The 18,995-nt window shown below is 42.9% G+C and overlaps 1 protein-coding gene and 1 long non-coding RNA gene across 2 annotated transcripts; both read left to right on the forward strand.

The window, feature by feature from the left end:
* Positions 1-5,236: 5,236 nt before the first annotated feature.
* LOC309500476 (uncharacterized protein) lies at positions 5,237-10,881 on the forward strand (the record flags this gene model as incomplete). The annotated part of the gene is made up of 3 exons (XM_082172088.1): positions 5,237-5,445; positions 5,676-10,829; positions 10,861-10,881. The coding sequence occupies exons 2-3, from the start codon at positions 5,922-5,924 to the stop codon at positions 10,879-10,881; spliced, it is 4,929 nt and encodes a 1,642-aa protein (XP_082028214.1). The 5' UTR covers positions 5,237-5,445; positions 5,676-5,921.
* A 3-nt stretch (positions 10,882-10,884) lies between these two features.
* Positions 10,885-12,326, forward strand: LOC309501286. The gene is made up of 2 exons (XR_014206848.1): positions 10,885-12,061; positions 12,292-12,326. It is a non-coding gene; the product is annotated as an uncharacterized lncRNA (long non-coding RNA).
* The last annotated feature ends 6,669 nt before the right edge of the window (positions 12,327-18,995 follow it).

Genomic DNA, 18,995 nt, shown 5'->3' on the forward strand with positions numbered 1-18,995 from the left:
GCAGTGATATCAAACGCTCATTGGCTCTCGCCTGCTTCGTCACAGATTGCAGCATGCCGTGTTTCAGTTGAAACAACATTGAAATGCAGAAGCGCGCGCGCGCCGTCTTCACGCAGAAGGAAGCTGGGTTAACATTTTCATGGATTAATAACTTAAATTCTGCTCTGTCCCTTATACAAAACTATTATATACTGCCAGAGAGGACTGCAACACATCGTCATTTGAGCGACTTTTGGTACCGATTTACATTTTCGCAATAAATTATTATGATTACACATCTGTTGTTTTTCTTCATAATTTTAGCCTGCATAGTTTTAAGAAATGGTTATGGGTAGGTTTAGGGACAGGAGTAGGATTAATGTTAGTGACTCAAAATATATTTTAATGCTATTAATAAAACTGGCATTTCCCTACACATCTCTGTCCATAAAGTGTTTTATTCTTTTTATATTCTGTATAAAATGAGTAATTTATATTTAGGTTTGGGAGTAGGGTTAAGGGAACTTACATTTATTTATAAAACAGTATAAGGGAAATGATACAGATATCTTTATGATTCGTAAACGTTTTGTAGCTGTGAATTCGTAATAATTCTACGTTGCAGACATGTCTGTATCATACGTTTCAGCATCTATCCAAACGTACAAAAAAGTATGTTTTCAATCTGTTGATAGGTTATAGACTTTCTACTGATATAAACTGTTTTTCACTTTAATTAGATAGTCCTAAAATATATCTACTAACACTTAGTGGATAATGTCTATTAATAGTCTACTGATCATAAACAATTTATTTGTTGACAAGCAACAGATCTAATCTTTAGTTGACTATCAACAGATTATCTACAAATGGTTAACAATTTTTTAAAAACAGTTTTAAATCAGCTAAAATAATCATTAATTTGATGCACATGAGACCCCTTGAGTAGGATATACAGTATCATATACTTCATATGCTGACATGACTGTTGACTTTTAACTGACAGATTGATCTTGAGTTGTTGGTACTCAATCTACAGAAAGTTAGTTGACAATTGAAAGTTAGTCGACAATTGGTTAATAACCTGTTGCAAAATAACATTGACAGTCAACAGGCACTTTTTCGTAAAATCTGTAGATTAACACTTGAATTGTACCTCATAGTCTATAGGCAGTCAGTTGAACGTATGTTACTTGTCAGTTGAAACAGTGTTGTTGAATGTCAACTGATGCACTGTTGACAAGCTACTGAATGGCTACTAATAACTAGTATAGTCTCAACAAACGGACTATCAAAATAAAGTGTTACCCTTAAATTTAATGAAATATAATGATTTGACATAAACAGAGCAAGGTGGTAATAAAGTAACAAAAGAAAACAGACAGAAAGAAAAACCCTGACCACATATATCTACAGGGAAAGTAAAACTTGCCTGCCTCCGACCAAAAACAAAAGACAAGTTTTGTTGTGAGTCTTCCGGTTCCTCTAACTGCTACACTAAACTAACCCTAAACTAAACAACATGAAAACCCATCACCAAAATACCACCAGCTCTTAATATAAATTCTAAACTAAAAACAACAAAAATCAATCCCATACCGGGAACGTGCTCGTGAATCAAAATCATTAAATCAGCACAAAAACCTCAAAAAGGAACATAACGAGCCGTGCCAGCGAGACACCACGGAGCTACGCTACGACAGGAGTGGATGGGAATTGAGAGCGAGAGAGAGACCGGACGTCAAACAGGGCGTCTTTATAGAGGTTGCCCAACCCACAATCAGCAGCCAGCGGGACGTAACGTGGCCTCTAGGGGAAACAGAAGGAACAGCAGGAGCATAAACGCAACAAAGCAGCACAAACACTGTTCACTTCGCTCTTAATAGCGTAACATATATATATATTTGCATTTGAAGAGTGAATTGTTCAGTTTCTATTTGTATTTCTAATATGTAATATTTTTGTGCTTATCTAGAGTTATATATTTATTTTGCAGGATCAGTTCATATTTGTCATTGGAGATACAGTGCAAGCTGTGTGGAATCACAGACCCGTATTGATGAGGTGATGTCACAAGATTTGACATTAATTGTTGTACAGACTGCTGTTATGGGTTGAGGTAATGGTTGAAGTGAGGACTTAAGGATGCAGAGGAATATGGGCTTTAATATAAAAGTACAAAAATAAAATAAAAACTACCACGTGGGGGAAAACACTACAGGCTAGACTTGACTAGGCAGGAAACATACACGACAGGAATCATCAGACAGGCAGGGTAACAACAGCATGCAACAGTGTGCAACAATGATCTGGCAGAGGACATCAGATAACAATATGGGCAGGGTCAGACAATAGACAAGACACATGGCACAGGGACAGGGACATGGCACAGGGAAGCATAATGAGACAAGCCATGTGCTCACATCAAACATGAATCACACACAAGCACATGACCAGCAATAACCAATCGCTAGCCATGAGCTAACACAGAACGAGACACGAACACACAGCTATGAGGGATTCTCATAAGCCAAGTGTTCACACAGAACAAGATAACATGAACGCACACAGCCAGTGAGAAACACTAGCTGCATGTGACGCTTCACAAGACAGAAACACAACAGTAGAGCACGTGGCCATGGAAACGCACCGCGTGCAGAACAGAACGCTACAAAACACAGACAAAGACAGGAGAATACGGGAGTGTCAGGGCTCTGTCACAAAACCAAGAAACACAGTAGACCAAGGTGACAGAACCCAGACACTATTCCCTCTAAAAAGGGACAGCGCACAACACAAGACAGGAGAACAAAACAGACAAGAGCAGGGAGGATGGGGAGCCAAGTCAACACAAAAAAAAAAATATAAAAAAATAATCAAGTCTTTAGAAGGGACCATAGAGGGGAAGGTGGGTGAAGCCAGGGAGGCTCAGGCAGGTCAGAAGTCCTGGCAAAAAACCAAGGAGGATCAGGCAGGTCTGGATACCTGGCTGAAGGCCAGGGGGGTCAGGATGCTTGACTCGGGGCGGCAGCCTGAGTGGGAACTTGAGTGGGCTGGTAACCTGCCTTGTTTGCTGTCCTATTTATTCCCCTTGCTGTCCTGTGCCAGATTGTTCTCGCACATTGTTACATGCTGTTGTTACCCTGCCTGTCTGATGATGCCTGTCGTGTATGTTTCCTGCCTAGTCAACTCTCGCCTGTAGTGTTTTCCCCCACGGGGTAGTTTCTGTTTGTGTTTTACTTTTATATTAATAAAATATTCTGCATCCTTGAGTCCTCACTTCAACCATTACCTAAACACATAACATAGCGATCTGGCCACAAGAGGACTCAGCGGACAATGGGCACTTTCCTCTTCCCGTCTCCTGCCTATTTGAGCTCTGTTAAATAACAGATGCTTAATTTATGCTGCTGCTTTCCAAGAGACAGCCGTGAATGTTGCTGTTCCCCTAGAAGCAGCTATCTCCATGCCATTGCCCTGCCAACGTAGATGGAGAAATAGAAGGAAGGCTTCCTCTATAACATCAAGCCTATCGGTTCCTGAATTCCCTGTCATGTCTGAAGAGGTTGCCCTTTCTCTCTATGTCACTGCCCTTGTGTGTGTCTGGGCCACTCACACATCATCAGCTCCCAGCCCAGAGGCTGCCCTGGAGTCCGCTACCTGCCCAGAGACTATTCCTGAGCCATCCGTTTCCCCTGTCAATCCTGCCATGGCCCAGAGGGCGAACCTTACCTTTTATGTCATGATTGCCCTGCGTGCCTGGGCAGCACACATCTCTCAGCTAGTCTCCTGTCCTGTCTGTACTCCTGAGACCTTCCCAGAGCCTGCTGTCTGCCTGGAGGTTGCTGCTTGCCCGGAGACTGTCCCACAGCCCACTGCTTGCCCAGAGACTGTCCCAGAACCTGTTGCTTGCCCAGAGACCATCCCAGAGCCCACTGTCTGCCCAGAAGCCTATCTTGAGCCCGCTCTTAAGCCCTGGAACTGTTTCACCATGACCCTTATTCCCTACCTGAAGGCTGGCCAGACCCATGCCCACTATACTGGCAGCCAAACTCCCATTGGGACTGTCACCTTCATTTTGTTCCCATTTTTCACCCTGATTCCTGTTCTCCTCGAGTCTGATCTGCCTATTCAGATGGTCCCACTCGAGTTTCCTGTTTTGACAGACACACTGAAGTTCCCTGTTCAGCTATGAGGGATACTCATAAGCCAAGTGTTCACACAGAACAAGATAACATGAACGCACACAGCCAGTGAGAAACACTAGCTGCGTGCGTCGCTTCACAAGACAGAAACACAACATGGCAAACACGGACCACGTGCAGAACAGAACACAACAAGACACAGACAAAGACAGTAGAAAACGGGAGTGTCAGGGCTCTGTCACAAAACCAAGAAACACACTAGACCAAAGGTGACAGAAACCTGACAGACAGCACACACTCATCAAGCTAAAACACTGCTATCAAATCACTAACTATCCCAAAAGTGTTTAAATGCTTTGAATCTTTTCCATTTGCAAGTAATAAATTCCCACCTGTACATAAGTAACAAACCAAAGGAAAAGGGCAGCAGCATTGCTGTGTCAACCGTGGTAAATAAAAGAACATTCTTCATGAAAGATGTGTACAGTAAGCTGAAACTTACAAGGCAAAATGAGAACAATTGAAGATTAACTTTCTCAATTTGCAAGGGTCTTGGGTTATTTATCTATATTTCTGTAATAGATAAAGTTATGTTTAATTCCCTATAAAGTAGGAATACAAATTTTATTTTTTTAAAGCCCAGTGTCAGTGAAGATGTGGTCAAAGGAATCCTGGTGTTTGAGGAAAATGTGAAGGAACCTTTCCCAGCATTCTACTATGATGTGGCCCTGATGACTAAGGTAATTCATCACTTTGGGGTGACGCAGTAGCAGTCAAAAGTTTACACACACTTTGCAGAATAAACTGCTTCATCAGGGCAGTACTGCACATGCACATTTTTGTGATCCCTATTATTGCTAAAATTATTAACATATAATGTATTATAAATTATTAAAGCCACACTAAGTAGAAATTGTGTTTTTGTCAAACAGCGACCCCTAGAGTCGCTGTGGAATACTTGCACTGTCGTAAATATATTATAACGTTTTTACATGATTGCAGCTAAATCACAAGTAAATAGTCTATAGTCTAGGCCTACTGTATAATTAAATTTGTGTTGTTTTTATTGGAATGTAAACATTACAAAATGGCAGATAACATCAATTATGTCATGCCGCTTGAAATGCGTTTCTACTTTATTTCAGTAGTTCGGTGTGGTTCGATTATATTTGTAACCATAGTAACGCAGTACCCGTGCACGTAGGGAAACAGGAAATGATATCGTCATACGGTAATCAGCTACAGTAATGCGTGAGCTCTATCAGTCGTCAGTTTCTGTGTCGATCGCTTTTCCTTCTCCCTTTTTGCTAAGGCAACGTCTGTGAGTATTTATCATTGTTTAACATTAGATTACTGCTTATTTTAATTTTGTAAGATTATTGAGAAGGCTAAGTTAGCTTTGTTTATTGCTGCTGGTTATTTTTTTGACTAGCTCGATCGCGTTTATCATATAGGCTACATTGCTATGTTAGCTAAGCTGTGCTATTTACACTGTTACTGTGTATCTGGGTTTGATTAATAATATTGACATCTCATTGTACTGTATTGCAGTTTCACAAAATTCCCAGTAAACTTCATGGAAATGATTCAACTGTGTCCTGGAGTTTCTTGGGAGTGTTTAAGCTGAATGGAACATAGCCCATGACAGTGAAAAGACGGCAACACAGCTAACGAAGGACATAAGGATTGCCATCCTACGGAGCAACTCAATATCAAGTGATAAGCGGCTAACACTACAGCGCCCTGTCAGCTTCAAACTAGCTTCTTCCCCTGATATTGAAAACGCGGTGAGTCACAATGTCACAACGTAGCAACAGTAAAAAAGGAAATGGAGATAACCAGTCTGAGACTGTGCGCTCAAGAAGCAGTCGCTCATCTGGTACATCGTCCAGCTCGAAAATTAGCATGGCCGTCGCCATGGCAAAGGCAAAGGCTGAAGCAGCGCAAGCTAGAGCGGCACATGCGCTAAAAGAAATTCAACTTAAAGTGGAGCAGGCAAGAGTTCAAGCTAATCTTGATGCTTTAAATGAAGAAAAAGAAAAGGATGCTGCCATAGCAGAGGCAAATGCTCTCGTGGCTGGTTTACAAGATATGGGCTTTGAAGTAAACAGTAAGGCTAACAGCCCAGTCCCCCAATCGGTCAAAGACCAGCGCGTCGCCGCCTATGTGTCGACACAAGCCAGCCTATGCAGCAGGGGTCTATCTGTCAGAAGAGGGAGTGACTATGCTTCGCCAACGCTTTATCCTCCACACCACCAACCAATCAATGTTATCCCTTCATCACCCCACCCACTCAATGCAAGTCAAACCCAAGCTGCTGCTTCCGCTGACATTATGCCACACCAAGTTCCTCAGACCAGTGGGGCACCGCCACAACAAAGCTTCAATCAGCCCCTCAACACCTCTCCAGCTCCTCAGCTTGGTGGGAATCGTCCGCAACAGAACATCAAACAGGATTCCTCATCTCCTGCGCACCCGCCTGTTCACAGGACGCCTTATGGAGGTAGCTATGACCATTCTACGTCCACTGGAGACCTCATCAAATACCTAGCTCGCAGCCGCCTGGTGACTTCAGGCATCACCACATATGATGACCAGCCAATGAACTATTGGGCCTGGAAAACATCGTTCCTGAACGCTATCGCCGATCTAGACTTGTCTGCTGCAGGAGAACTCGACCTCCTCACCAAGTATCTGGGAAAAGAGTCAGCAGAACAAGTAAGAAGGATAAAAACAGTCAACATTAAGGATCCAGCAACTGGACTGCACATGGCATGGGGGCGCCTCGACGAAATATATGGCTCGCCAGAGGCCGTCGAGCAGGCTCTGTTCAACAAACTAGAAAACTTTCCAAAGGTCACAACAAAGGATCCACAGAGACTCAGGGATCTAGCCGACCTGTTGTCAGAGCTACAAGCCGCCAAGGAAGACGGCTACCTTGCAGGCTTGTCATACTTGGATACCTCCAGAGGAATTAAGCCTATCATTGAGAAACTGCCATACAACATGCAAGAAAAGTGGCTTTACTTTGGTACAAGATACAAACAGGAACATTTAGTTAGCTTCCCACCTTTCTCCGTGTTTGTAAACTTCATCGCAGCAGAAGCAAGGGCTCGCACAGACCCAAGCTTTAACCTCTTCTCGCAAGCTCCTGCAGAGAGAAAGAGTAAATGGGAGAGGCCTACAAAGACATCGGTTTATGTTCACAAGACGCAGGTCTCAGGAACTGCTAAAGCTGAGTGTAGAGAAAGTACGGAACGCATTGATCCAAATAAACATTGCCCTCTGCATAAAAAGCCCCACCCTCTGAGGAAATGCAGAGGCTTCCGTGAGAAGAGCATAAATGATCGCAAACAGCTTTTGAAAGAGCATTACATCTGCTTTCGCTGTTGCTCCTCCACAGAGCATCTTGCAAAAAACTGCACTGCTGAGTTAAAATGTACAGAGTGTGAGAGCACTGCTCATGTGACAGCGCTCCACCCCTGCCCACCTACCTGGAAATCTAAGTCGTCCCCTTCCACTTCAGAGGATGGCGGGGAGGAGGACAGAGCAGACATCCAGGAGGTCAAGTCGACGTGCACTCAGGTATGCGGTGAAGGATTGAGTTCCAGAGCATGTGCCAAGATCTGCCTTGTCAGTGTGTTCCCAAACGGATGCAGGGAGGAGTCCAAGAGAATGTATGCCATACTGGACGAGCAAAGCAATCGCTCCCTGGCGCGGTCAGAGTTTTTTGAGGTTTTTAAAATCTCCGGAAGTTCCTACTCATATACACTCAAGACCTGTGCGGGGCGTTCAGAGACAGCGGGGAGGAGAGCCAGTGGTTACACTGTGGAGTCGGTGGACAAGAAATTAAGCATTCCTCTGCCTACACTCCTCGAGTGCAACCAAATCCCTAACGTTCGCTCCGAGATTCCTACGCCGGAAGCAGCCTACCATCATGCCCACCTGAAGCACATCGCCAATAAGATTCCACCACTGGATCCGAACGCCAAAATACTCCTTTTACTGGGCAGAGACATCTTACAGGCACACAAGGTCCGAGAGCAGATAAGTGGCCCAGGAGATGCACCGTTTGCTCAAAGGCTTGACCTAGGATGGGTTGTCGTCGGTGATGTGTGTCTTGGAGGTGCCCACAGACCACTTGAAGTGCGGAGTTACAAAACAGCCATCTTAGAGAACGGTCGTACGAGTTATCTTCAGCCATGCAACAACCAGATCAGAGTGAAAGAGGTATTTGGTCAAGTGTTTAAACCTCAGCATCATCCAGCACCTACCTCCACCCGTGGCTTAATGATGCTCAGTGGAGACTGCTTGGGGCAGACTGTCTTCGCTCGTACTCCCAACGACCACAGACTCGGTCCATCCATGGAGGATCTAGAGTTTCTGAAGATAATGGAAGCTGAGTGCTATCAGGACAGCTCCAAAAGTTGGGTTGCTCCTTTACCCTTCCGGTCACCAAGACAGCGGCTGCCTAACAACAGGAAACAGGCTTTCGACCGTCTTGTCTCACTCCGGCGCTCATTGGAAAAACGACCACTGATGAAAGCCGATTTCCTAGAGTTTATGGAGAAGATGTTTAAGAAGGCACACGCAGAAGTTGCCCCGCCAGTGCAGCCTGGACAAGAGTGCTGGTACCTGCCCCTGTTCGGTGTGTACCATCCTAGGAAGCCAGATAAGATCCGTGTGGTCTTCGACAGCAGCGCGTCATGTGAAGGAGTGTCGCTCAACGACATCTTGCTCACTGGCCCCGACCTTAATAATAGCTTGCTAGGTGTTCTTATGAGGTTCAGGAAGGAACAGGTGGCGATCACCGCTGACATCGAGCACATGTTCCACTGCTTTGTCGTTAAGGAGGAACACCGTGATTTTCTCCGCTTCCTGTGGTATAGGAATAACGACCCTACCTCCGACATCGTGGACTACAGAATGCGGGTTCACCTTTTTGGGAACAGTCCCTCGCCTGCCGTCGCAGTGTATGGTATGCGACGGGCAGCTAAGGAAGCAGAAGCTGACTATGGCAGTGATGCAAGAAGATTCATTGACCGCGAATTCTATGTTGACGACGCTTTAAAGTCCTTCGGCACCGAGGAAGAGGCCATCAGCGTCCTCGGGCGTGCACAGAAAATGCTTGCAGCTTCTAACCTCAGGCTGCACAAAATTGCTTCAAATCGACCAGCAGTCATCGAAGCATTTCCATCCGAAGATCGCGCCAAGGACATCAACAGCCTAGATCTTTTTGTTGATGATCTGCCCATCCAACGTAGCCTCGGATTGTTTTGGAACATGTGCACAGACACCTTCATGTTTCAAATCAAAGATGATCAGAAGCCATTCACTCGCAGAGGGGTACTCTCAACCGTGAACAGCCTCTACGATCCTCTAGGGTTCCTTGCACCCATCACGGTTCATGGAAGACTGATACTCAGGGAACTCACCACGCAATCAAAGGACTGGGACTCACCTCTTCCCAAAGACATGGAGATTGAGTGGACTAGATGGAAACAGTCACTCCAAGACCTAGAGGGGCTCCAGATACCACGCCCTTACACGTCCTTCTCCACCGCGGGCGCGCTAAGAAGAGAACTCTGTGTCTTTGCAGACGCATCAATCAAGGCAATAGCAGCCGTAGCCTACATCAAGGTGACAAGCCACCAAGAACAGACTGAGATTGGCTTTGTCTTCGGGAAAGCGAAGTTGGCCCCCCAGCCTGGTTTGACTATCCCGAGACTTGAGCTCTGTGCGGCTGTACTCGCCATCGAGATCGCCGAGATGGTAGTCACAGAGATGGACACAACATTCGACAACATCACCTACTACACGGATAGCAAGGTTGTATTGGGGTACATCCAGAACCAATCAAGGAGATTCTATGTCTATGTACACAACAGGGTCCAACGAATCCATCAATCACCTTGTTCCGGCCAGTGGAAGTACGTCCCAACGCACCTCAACCCAGCTGACATTGGGTCAAGAACTGTGACACCAGCTTTGCTTAGCAGCACAACTTGGCTCAAAGGACCAGCCTTTCTCCATGATGCGCCTTCGCATTCACCTGAGCTTCAAGAGACTTATAACCTTATTGACCCTGACACTGACTCTGAAGTGCGTCCCCAGGTGGTGACAAGTCTCACACATGTGACCAGAGATGTGGTACACCCACAACGCTTTGAACGCTTCTCCAAGTTCAGCATTCTCCTTACAGCCATAGCACACCTCATCCACGTGGCTCGTTCCTTTGCCCACTCCACCCAGAATGAATGTCAGGGCTGGCACATCTGTCGCTCTACAGAGGAAGAGTTGCTAAGGGCTAAAGTGTGCATTGTGAAGAGTGTCCAGAATGAGTGCTATACAGAGGAACTCAAGTGTATCAACTCAGGATCCAACATCCCATCTTCCAGCAGCCTGTGGAAATTGCACCCCATCATGGACCAAGATCAACTTCTTAGAGTGGGAGGTCGGATTGGACAGTCAGATCTGAGGATGGACGAGGCTCACCCCATCATCATTCCTGGCCGACATCATCTCGCAACCCTGCTTGTGTCTCACTATCATGAAGCAGTGAAACACCAAGGAAGACATCTGACCGAAGGTGCCATTCGAGCGGCAGGGTTCTGGCTGGTAGGCACTAAACGCTGCATCAGCAGTCTGCTTCACAGATGTGTCACTTGTAGAAGGCTGAGGGGGAAGACCGAACATCAGCAGATGGCAGCTCTACCAGCAGAACGGCTACAAGTAGCACCTCCTTTCACCTACGTAGGTGTCGACGTCTTTGGACCATGGGACGTTGTTTCACGCCGCACAAGAGGAGGAGTCTCCAACTCTAAACGATGGGCTGTGATGTTCTCGTGCATGTGCTCAAGGGCAGTTCACATCGAGGTAATTGAAGCAATGAGTACCAGCAGCTTTATCAACGCCTTGAGGAGGTTCTTTGCAGTCAGGGGCCCTGCAAAGCAGATTCGCTCTGACTGCGGAACTAACTTCGTCGGCGCCTCTCGTGAGCTGGAGATGGACAAGACTAATCCAGGCTTCAACAGTGTGAAAGAGTACCTGGACACCCAGAGCTGCACCTGGGTATTCAACCCGCCCCACGCGTCTCATATGGGTGGCTCGTGGGAACGCATGATTGGCATTGCCCGCCGTATTTTGGACTGCATGCTGCTTGAGCAGAGGAGGTCTCACCTTACACATGAAGTTCTGACCACACTTATGGCCGAGGTAGCTGCAATCATGAATGCTAGACCGCTCATCCCAGTATCATCGGATCCGGAATCGCCTGTCATCCTCACGCCAGCAATGCTTCTGACTCTTAAGACTGGCTCTGCACCACCTCCTCCGTCAGGAAGCTTTGAGGAAGCGCATCTCGTCAGAGAGGAGTGGAAGCGGGTTCAGGGCCTAGCAGACATGTTTTGGAACAGGTGGAAACATGAATACCTCAAAACATTGCAGCTTCGGCACAAGTGGCAAGGAAAAAGGCCGAACCTTATAGAAGGAGACATAGTTCTCTTGAAAGACAATCAGGCGAAGAGAAATCAATGGCCTACGGGCATCATCACAAAAACCCTTCCAGGAGAAGATGGATTGGTTCGGAAGGTTCAAGTTGAAGTCGTCAAGGATGGAACCAGAAAGACCTTTTCTCGGCCCATTACAGAAGTGGTTCTGCTTCTCTCTCCAAAGACTGATTCTGTTAATTAATGTGGGCTCTTTAAAGATCCCAAGCGGGGAGTGTCATGCCGCTTGAAATGCGTTTCTACTTTATTTCAGTAGTTCGGTGTGGTTCGATTATATTTGTAACCATAGTAACGCAGTACCCGTGCACGTAGGGAAACAGGAAATGATATCGTCATACGGTAATCAGCTACAGTAATGCGTGAGCTCTATCAGTCGTCAGTTTCTGTGTCGATCGCTTTTCCTTCTCCCTTTTTGCTAAGGCAACGTCTGTGAGTATTTATCATTGTTTAACATTAGATTACTGCTTATTTTAATTTTGTAAGATTATTGAGAAGGCTAAGTTAGCTTTGTTTATTGCTGCTGGTTATTTTTTTGACTAGCTCGATCGCGTTTATCATATAGGCTACATTGCTATGTTAGCTAAGCTGTGCTATTTACACTGTTACTGTGTATCTGGGTTTGATTAATAATATTGACATCTCATTGTACTGTATTGCAGTTTCACAAAATTCCCAGTAAACTTCATGGAAATGATTCAACTGTGTCCTGGAGTTTCTTGGGAGTGTTTAAGCTGAATGGAACATAGCCCATGACAAATTAAGTTAAATGTACGTCGCATTATTTCATAACATTGGCCGTTATGATGTCATTAGGGGTTCAAGCACGAAGTGCTGAAACCCTATTGTAATTGTCCTGATTTTTAGGGGTTCAAGCACGAAGTGCTGAAACCCTATTGTAATTGTACTGATTTTTATTATTATTTTTCTTCTCCGCTAAAACGCATCGTGCAGCCCAAACCGTAAGAGCTGGAACCTTGAAACTTTGCCAGATGGTAGTACAAAAATCGAGGAGAGGTTCAGAGAGTATGACCCCGATTGGCCCATAGGTGGCGCTATAGCAACCAAAAGCGCGAAACTGTTCATAACTCCTAGACCGTATGTCGTAGACTCAAGTGTCTTATATCATTGGAAAGCTGGACACTTGAAGAACAAAACGTATATCTCCGATTTCATTTCCGGTATGCAAATTTTTCCGCCATTTTGAATTTTGTTATAAACCTACTTTTGCGAACTAGTCCTAGGTTTTTCGTCCGATCGGAACCAAACCAGTGCAGAAATGTTCTCTGGAGTCTGAATATCAATAATTATCGAAAAAAAGTCGAAATTTCGATTCACGGTCGCTAAGGGGCGCCAAAATGTATGTTGTGGGAGGAGCCTATTGTACTAAAACAGCTATAACTCCAGAAATGAATGAGGTATCTTCACCAAACTCGGTACGTATATGTAAGAGGTCAATCTGAGGTCACAGTAAAAAAATCGTGGCGATTGGCCACATGGTGGCGCTATAACATGAAAAAAACATAAAACAGGCTATAACCACCTGACCGTTAGTCCGATTGACTTGAAAATTGGCATGCAGTGTCTTGGTCCAAGGCCCCATGTATGTCTATGAGGACATTGGTGTATCTCAAAAAACATGGCCGCCATCGGCCAATGAAGTTTGAGCACCTATTAGACAAGGTTAACGGAGGCCGATCGGAACGAAACTCGGTGGGCATGTTCGACTCATGGCCCTAGAGGTCTGTAAGAATTTTGAAAGAAATCGGCCACTAGTTGGCGCTAACGAGTTTTATGGCTCTGTAATCACGTGGTGTTACACTTATTGTCACAAAATGCATATCATTTAATAGATCTGCTCATGCTGAACAACTTTGCCTCAAGAACCATTGCTGTCAATCAAACCGTTCATTAATTATTCGCGAATATGTTAAAAACCTACTTTTGCGAACTAGTCCTAGGTTTTTCGCCCGATCGGAACCAGACCAGTCTAGGACAATTCTATGGACTCTCTAGATCAATAATTATCAAAAAAAAGTTGAACTTTTGCATTTTGCGCATGGCTATAATAGGGTCATAAAGAAAAGGGGCGTGGCAAAATGCACTAAAAAGCCTATAAATCATAAATGAAAACTCAGAACTTCACAAAAATTGGTGGGAATATGTGCCATAACATCTTTAACAAGCATGCCAAATTTTATGGAGATCGGACCATAGTTGGCGCTATAATTGTTAAAAAGCTTTAAAACCATATATTTCCTATGGTAAATTGCCTGTATTGGCTGCAAATGGTCTGTTTCATCTATGATCAAATAATTTTCATATCATAATGTTCAAAACTAGTGCAGTACAATTCTCTGGACTCTCTAGATCAATAATTATCAGAAAAAGTTGAACTACTTCATTTGGATGACTATAATAGGGTCACTTCAATACGTGGCCTTGACCAAGTGTCCCCGAAAGCTTATATCTTTTAAGATGCTCAGACCTTCTTAAAAACAAGTCAGAACATGTGAAATATCACTCTAAACATGCATGAACATTTTCAGACAGATCACACACACACACACACACACACACACAAATGTTGTTTTTTCAATGCTATTGGGATATGTCATTATGAAAATATATTTGAATGGTCTATAAACACTTCACAAAGTCTTTGTAAACTATTAATCAGATTATTCAGAATTTATTCAGAAACCTAACTTCACATAATTGCTAACAATGTGGTAAATCATGGTAAATCACGCTAAAAACATGGTAAATCATAGTAAATAATACTAGAATGTGGTGTATCAAGGTAAATCATACTATAATCCTGGTACATCATTCTAGAACATGGTATATCATGGTACATCATGCTAGAACATGGTAAATAATGGTAAACGTTGCTAGAACAGGGTAAATCATGGTAAACTATGATAAATCATGATAAACTATGGTGAACCATGCTAGAATCACAGTAAACAATGGTAAATCATACTAGAATGTATGGTAAATCATACTAGAATGTAGTATATCATGGTAAATCCTGCTAGAATATGGCAAATCATGCTAGAATCATAGTAAATAATACTAGAATGTGGTAAATTGTTGTGGGAGGAGCCTATTTTACTAAAATGGCTATAACTCAAGAAGTAAATGAGATATCTTCACCAAACTCAGTACACATGTGTATGGGTTCAATTTGAGGTCACAGTAAACAATTTTATGGAGATCGGACCATAGGTGTCGCTATAACTGTTAACCCTTTCACACGTAAGTTTAAAATATTCTGGCTGACCCCCCAGCGTGAGTTTTTCAAGGCGACCGTTATTTAGAATGTGTCACTTTATGGTTTCCGTGGTGACGCGTCATTGCTTGTCACGTGACACACCGCAGCAACAACAGAGCTGAATGAATGATGATCTGCTTATATGTCATTTTTCCTTTTTTATTCAAAATGTTCACAAATTTTTTAGATATGGCATGAAATATCTGATATTCCGGTTGTCAAATATATGCAAGTGGAAGTGTTTTGTTGTTTAAACACATTTATAACGATCGCGTTAGTTCAGCTGTATTCGCGATGGGCGCCGCCATCTTAGTTTGTGCCGCAGACGCGCAGTTCAGAGAATCGGATCTGTTGGATTTACAACACGTTAATTCATCCACTTCTCCCGAAATACATACAAGTAAGTGGCAGGTCAACTGGGAGAAGAATAGAGTAAACTTTAAAGTTACTTACACAATGTGTATCTGATATGAATAAAACTAATTATAATGGAAAGGATTATTATTGCCTCTTCCTTTGACATCAGTGTGTATTTTACGAACTCTAATGTATTGTTTTTTTAGTACTTATATGTCTGGAACCTAAAATAAACATTATGTGGTTGAAAACACTGAAAAGTTGTGATATATGACAGCTCTGAGCGCGCCTGTCTCTGGCTCAGCGCCAGCCAACGCGCGAAAGCACATTTGAATTTAGCAGTTGATCACGTCATGCACTGACCGTTCTAATCACACCGGTGTGATCGTACGCTCCAGGGACCAGCCTAGACTGATCACACCGGTGTGATCGTACGTGCGAAAGGGTTAAAAAGCTTTAAAACCATATATTTCCTATGGTACATTGCCTGTATTGGCTGTAAATTGTCTTTTTCATCTATTATGTCAGTGGTTACATGCTTGCTAAATAAAACTAATAACTTTTGATGCTTTTGTGCTTAAAGGCCTTAAAGGCCTTAACTGCTTGAACCCCGATAAATGCTGCTTGCAGCTTTAATTATTATTATTTTTCTTCTGCCGTAAAACGCATCGTGCAGCCCAAACCGTAAGGGCTAGAGCATTGAAACTTTGCCAGATGGTAGTACAAAAATCGAGGAGAGGTTCAGAGATTATGAACCCGATTGGCCCATAGGTGGCGCTATAGCGACCAAAAGCGCGAAACAGCTCATAACTCCTAGACCGTAAGTCGTAGACTCAAGTGTCTTATATCATTGGAAAGCTGGACGGCTGACGAACAAAACGTATATCTCCGATTTCATTTCCGCCATGATAGATTTTCCGCCATTTTGAATTTTGTCAAAAACCTACTTTTGCGAACTAGTCTGTGGTTTTTCGCCCGATCGGAACCAAACCAGTGCAGAAATGTTCTCTGGAGTCTGAATATCAATAATTATCGAAAAAAAGTTGAAATTTCGATTCAAGGTCGCTAAGGGGCGCCAAAATGTATGTTGTGGGAGGAGCCTATTTTACTAAAACGGCTATAACTCCAGAAGTAAATGAGGTATATTCACCAAACTCGGTTCACTTGTGTAAGAGGTCAATCTGAGGTCACAGTAAAAACATTGCGGTGATTGGCCACATGGTGGCGCTATAATATGAAAAAAACATAAAACAGGCTATAACCACCTGACCGTTAGTCCGATTGACTTGAAAATTGGTATGCAGTGTCTTGGTCCAAGGTGCCATGTATGTCTATGAGGACATTGGTGTATCTCAAAAAACATGGCCGCCATCGGCCAATGAAGTTTGAGCACCTATTAGACAAGGTTAACGGAGGCCGATCGGAACAAAACTCGATGGGCATGTTCAACTCATGGCCCTGGAGGTCTGTAAGAATTTTGAAAGAAATCGGCCACTAGTTGGCGCTAACGAGTTTTATGGCTCTGTAATCACGTGGTGTTGCACACATCCACACAATTTGCATATCATTTGATAGATCTCCTCTTGTTGAACAACTTTGCCTCAAGAACCATTGCTGTCAATCAAACCGTTCATTAAATATTCGTAATTATGTTAAAAACCTACTTTTGCGAACTAGTCCTAGGTTTTTCGCCCGATCGGAACCAAACCAGTCTAGGACAATTCTATGGACTCTCTAGGTCAATAATTATCAAAAAAAAGTTGAACTTTTGCATTTTTCGCATGGCTAACAGGGTCATTTAGAAAATGGGCGTGGTAAAATGCACTCAAAAGCCTATAAATCCTAAACGAAAACTCAGAACTTCACGAAAATTGATGAGCACATGTGTCATAACCTGCTTAAGAAGCATGGAAAATTTTATGGAGAGCGGACCATAGTTGGCGCTATAACTGTTAAAACGCTTTAAAACCATATATTTCCTATGGTAAATTGCCTGTATTTGCTGTAAATGGTGTCTTCTATCATATAATGTTCATATCATAATGTTCAAAACCAGTGCAGCACAATTCTCTGAACTCTCTAGATCAATAATTATCAGAAAAAAAGTTTAACTTCTTCAAAAGGTGATTTTATATGAATATAATGACATATTAAGCCAATAAGTGGTATTTTACTGCCCCCTGCTGTCATTTCATCATACTACTCCCTAATATTGTTATAAAATTCATATTTAGACTTTATAAAATCATTATTTTAACATTTACAATCACATTTTGTCAAAACTCATCTATTGAGTATTACTATTGACAATTGTGTTACACTGAGATATGGAAATGGACGAAAGTAAATGAATGAAATGAAACGAAAGTATAACGGCATTTAAGCCACGCCCCCAAATACAAATTCATTCATAACTCGAAAACGGAAAGTCGTTGCGCGCTCAAATTTTGATGGTGAGGACCTCTCGGGGCTCTTGATCGAAACGTGTCGTCGCGGGCCTCGGGAGCGCGCCCCCCCGCGCATCGCAAGCCCGCGGACCCCCGACTTTGAACGACCGCAACTCCCGACCCAAACCACCCCGAACCTTGTGTGAGAGCTCGTTGGAAAGGGCGCGTCCTTGGCTAGCTTCGATTCAAATGTGGTGTTATTTGCCCTGGGCATTCCAGAGATAATAGCCCGAACAGATATGCCTTATAACAGTCATAACTCCCAGCCCCAATCGCCCAAAAACACCACCTTGATGGTCTCATTCAACAGGGCTCCTCAAGCACTATCTATGCTCTGAGTTTCAGAATTTTTCGCCTTTTGGTTCCTGAGATATAAGTAAAAAAACTAATTCCCATTCATTCATTCAAACACTTCAACTGTAAAAAAAGCTATAATACCACTGTTGTCCACTAGAGGGAGCAGCAGGATTACGCATGATCTTTTAATTCGCTTTCAGTATTGGGAAATAAACAAATGCTTTAAGAAGCAATCTTTTTTATTACGATCTTTTTTGTTTTATTATGATATTTGTATATATTTTATTTTTTTATTATGATTATGAACGGTTTGATTGACATTAGTGATTCTTGAGGCAAAGTTGTTCAAGATGAGGAGATGAAGATATTTTCACAATATCACATCATAAAAACATTGAAAACATATTTGTCTTTGTGTGTGTGTGTGTGTGTGGATGGATGTGTTTGTGTTTGTGTGTGTGTCTGTGTGTGTAAGCATGCTTAATGGAAAGAACATGGAGAAACTGCTTTGTTTTACTGGTGGATAAAAAAGTCTTTCAAATGAAAGTGAGTCAATTAGTGGTCTTCTACTGCCCTCTGCAGGACATTCTACTTAATCAAATATTTTCATCTGTGCTTTTGCATTAGTTTTTGGACTATATAAAATTACTTGCATGAAAATCACCTATTATAACACAGTCATGTTTTGTCAAAGTTTATCACTTCATTTTTACTGAGCTCTCAGTTTGAACATTTCTGCCTCTCAGTGATTAATTTGAAATCTGAAAATGGTGTTATACAGAGGAGATTTGCAATTATCATTTTGTTACCTATCTTTTATTTTAAATATCTACATCTACAACAAAATGTGTGTGCATGTGTTCAAGCATGGTTAGTGTATTAAGTATTATTGTTTAAGTATTATTGTTTTCATTTACATTTTAACCACCAGAAGAAGAACACTCATTGGTTCATTCTGCTCACTAAAATATTATTTTTCTTTTTTTTT

This window comes from Leuciscus leuciscus (assembly GCF_965113295.1).
Source record: "Leuciscus leuciscus genome assembly, chromosome: 6".
Taxonomy (NCBI): domain Eukaryota; kingdom Metazoa; phylum Chordata; class Actinopteri; order Cypriniformes; family Leuciscidae; genus Leuciscus; species Leuciscus leuciscus.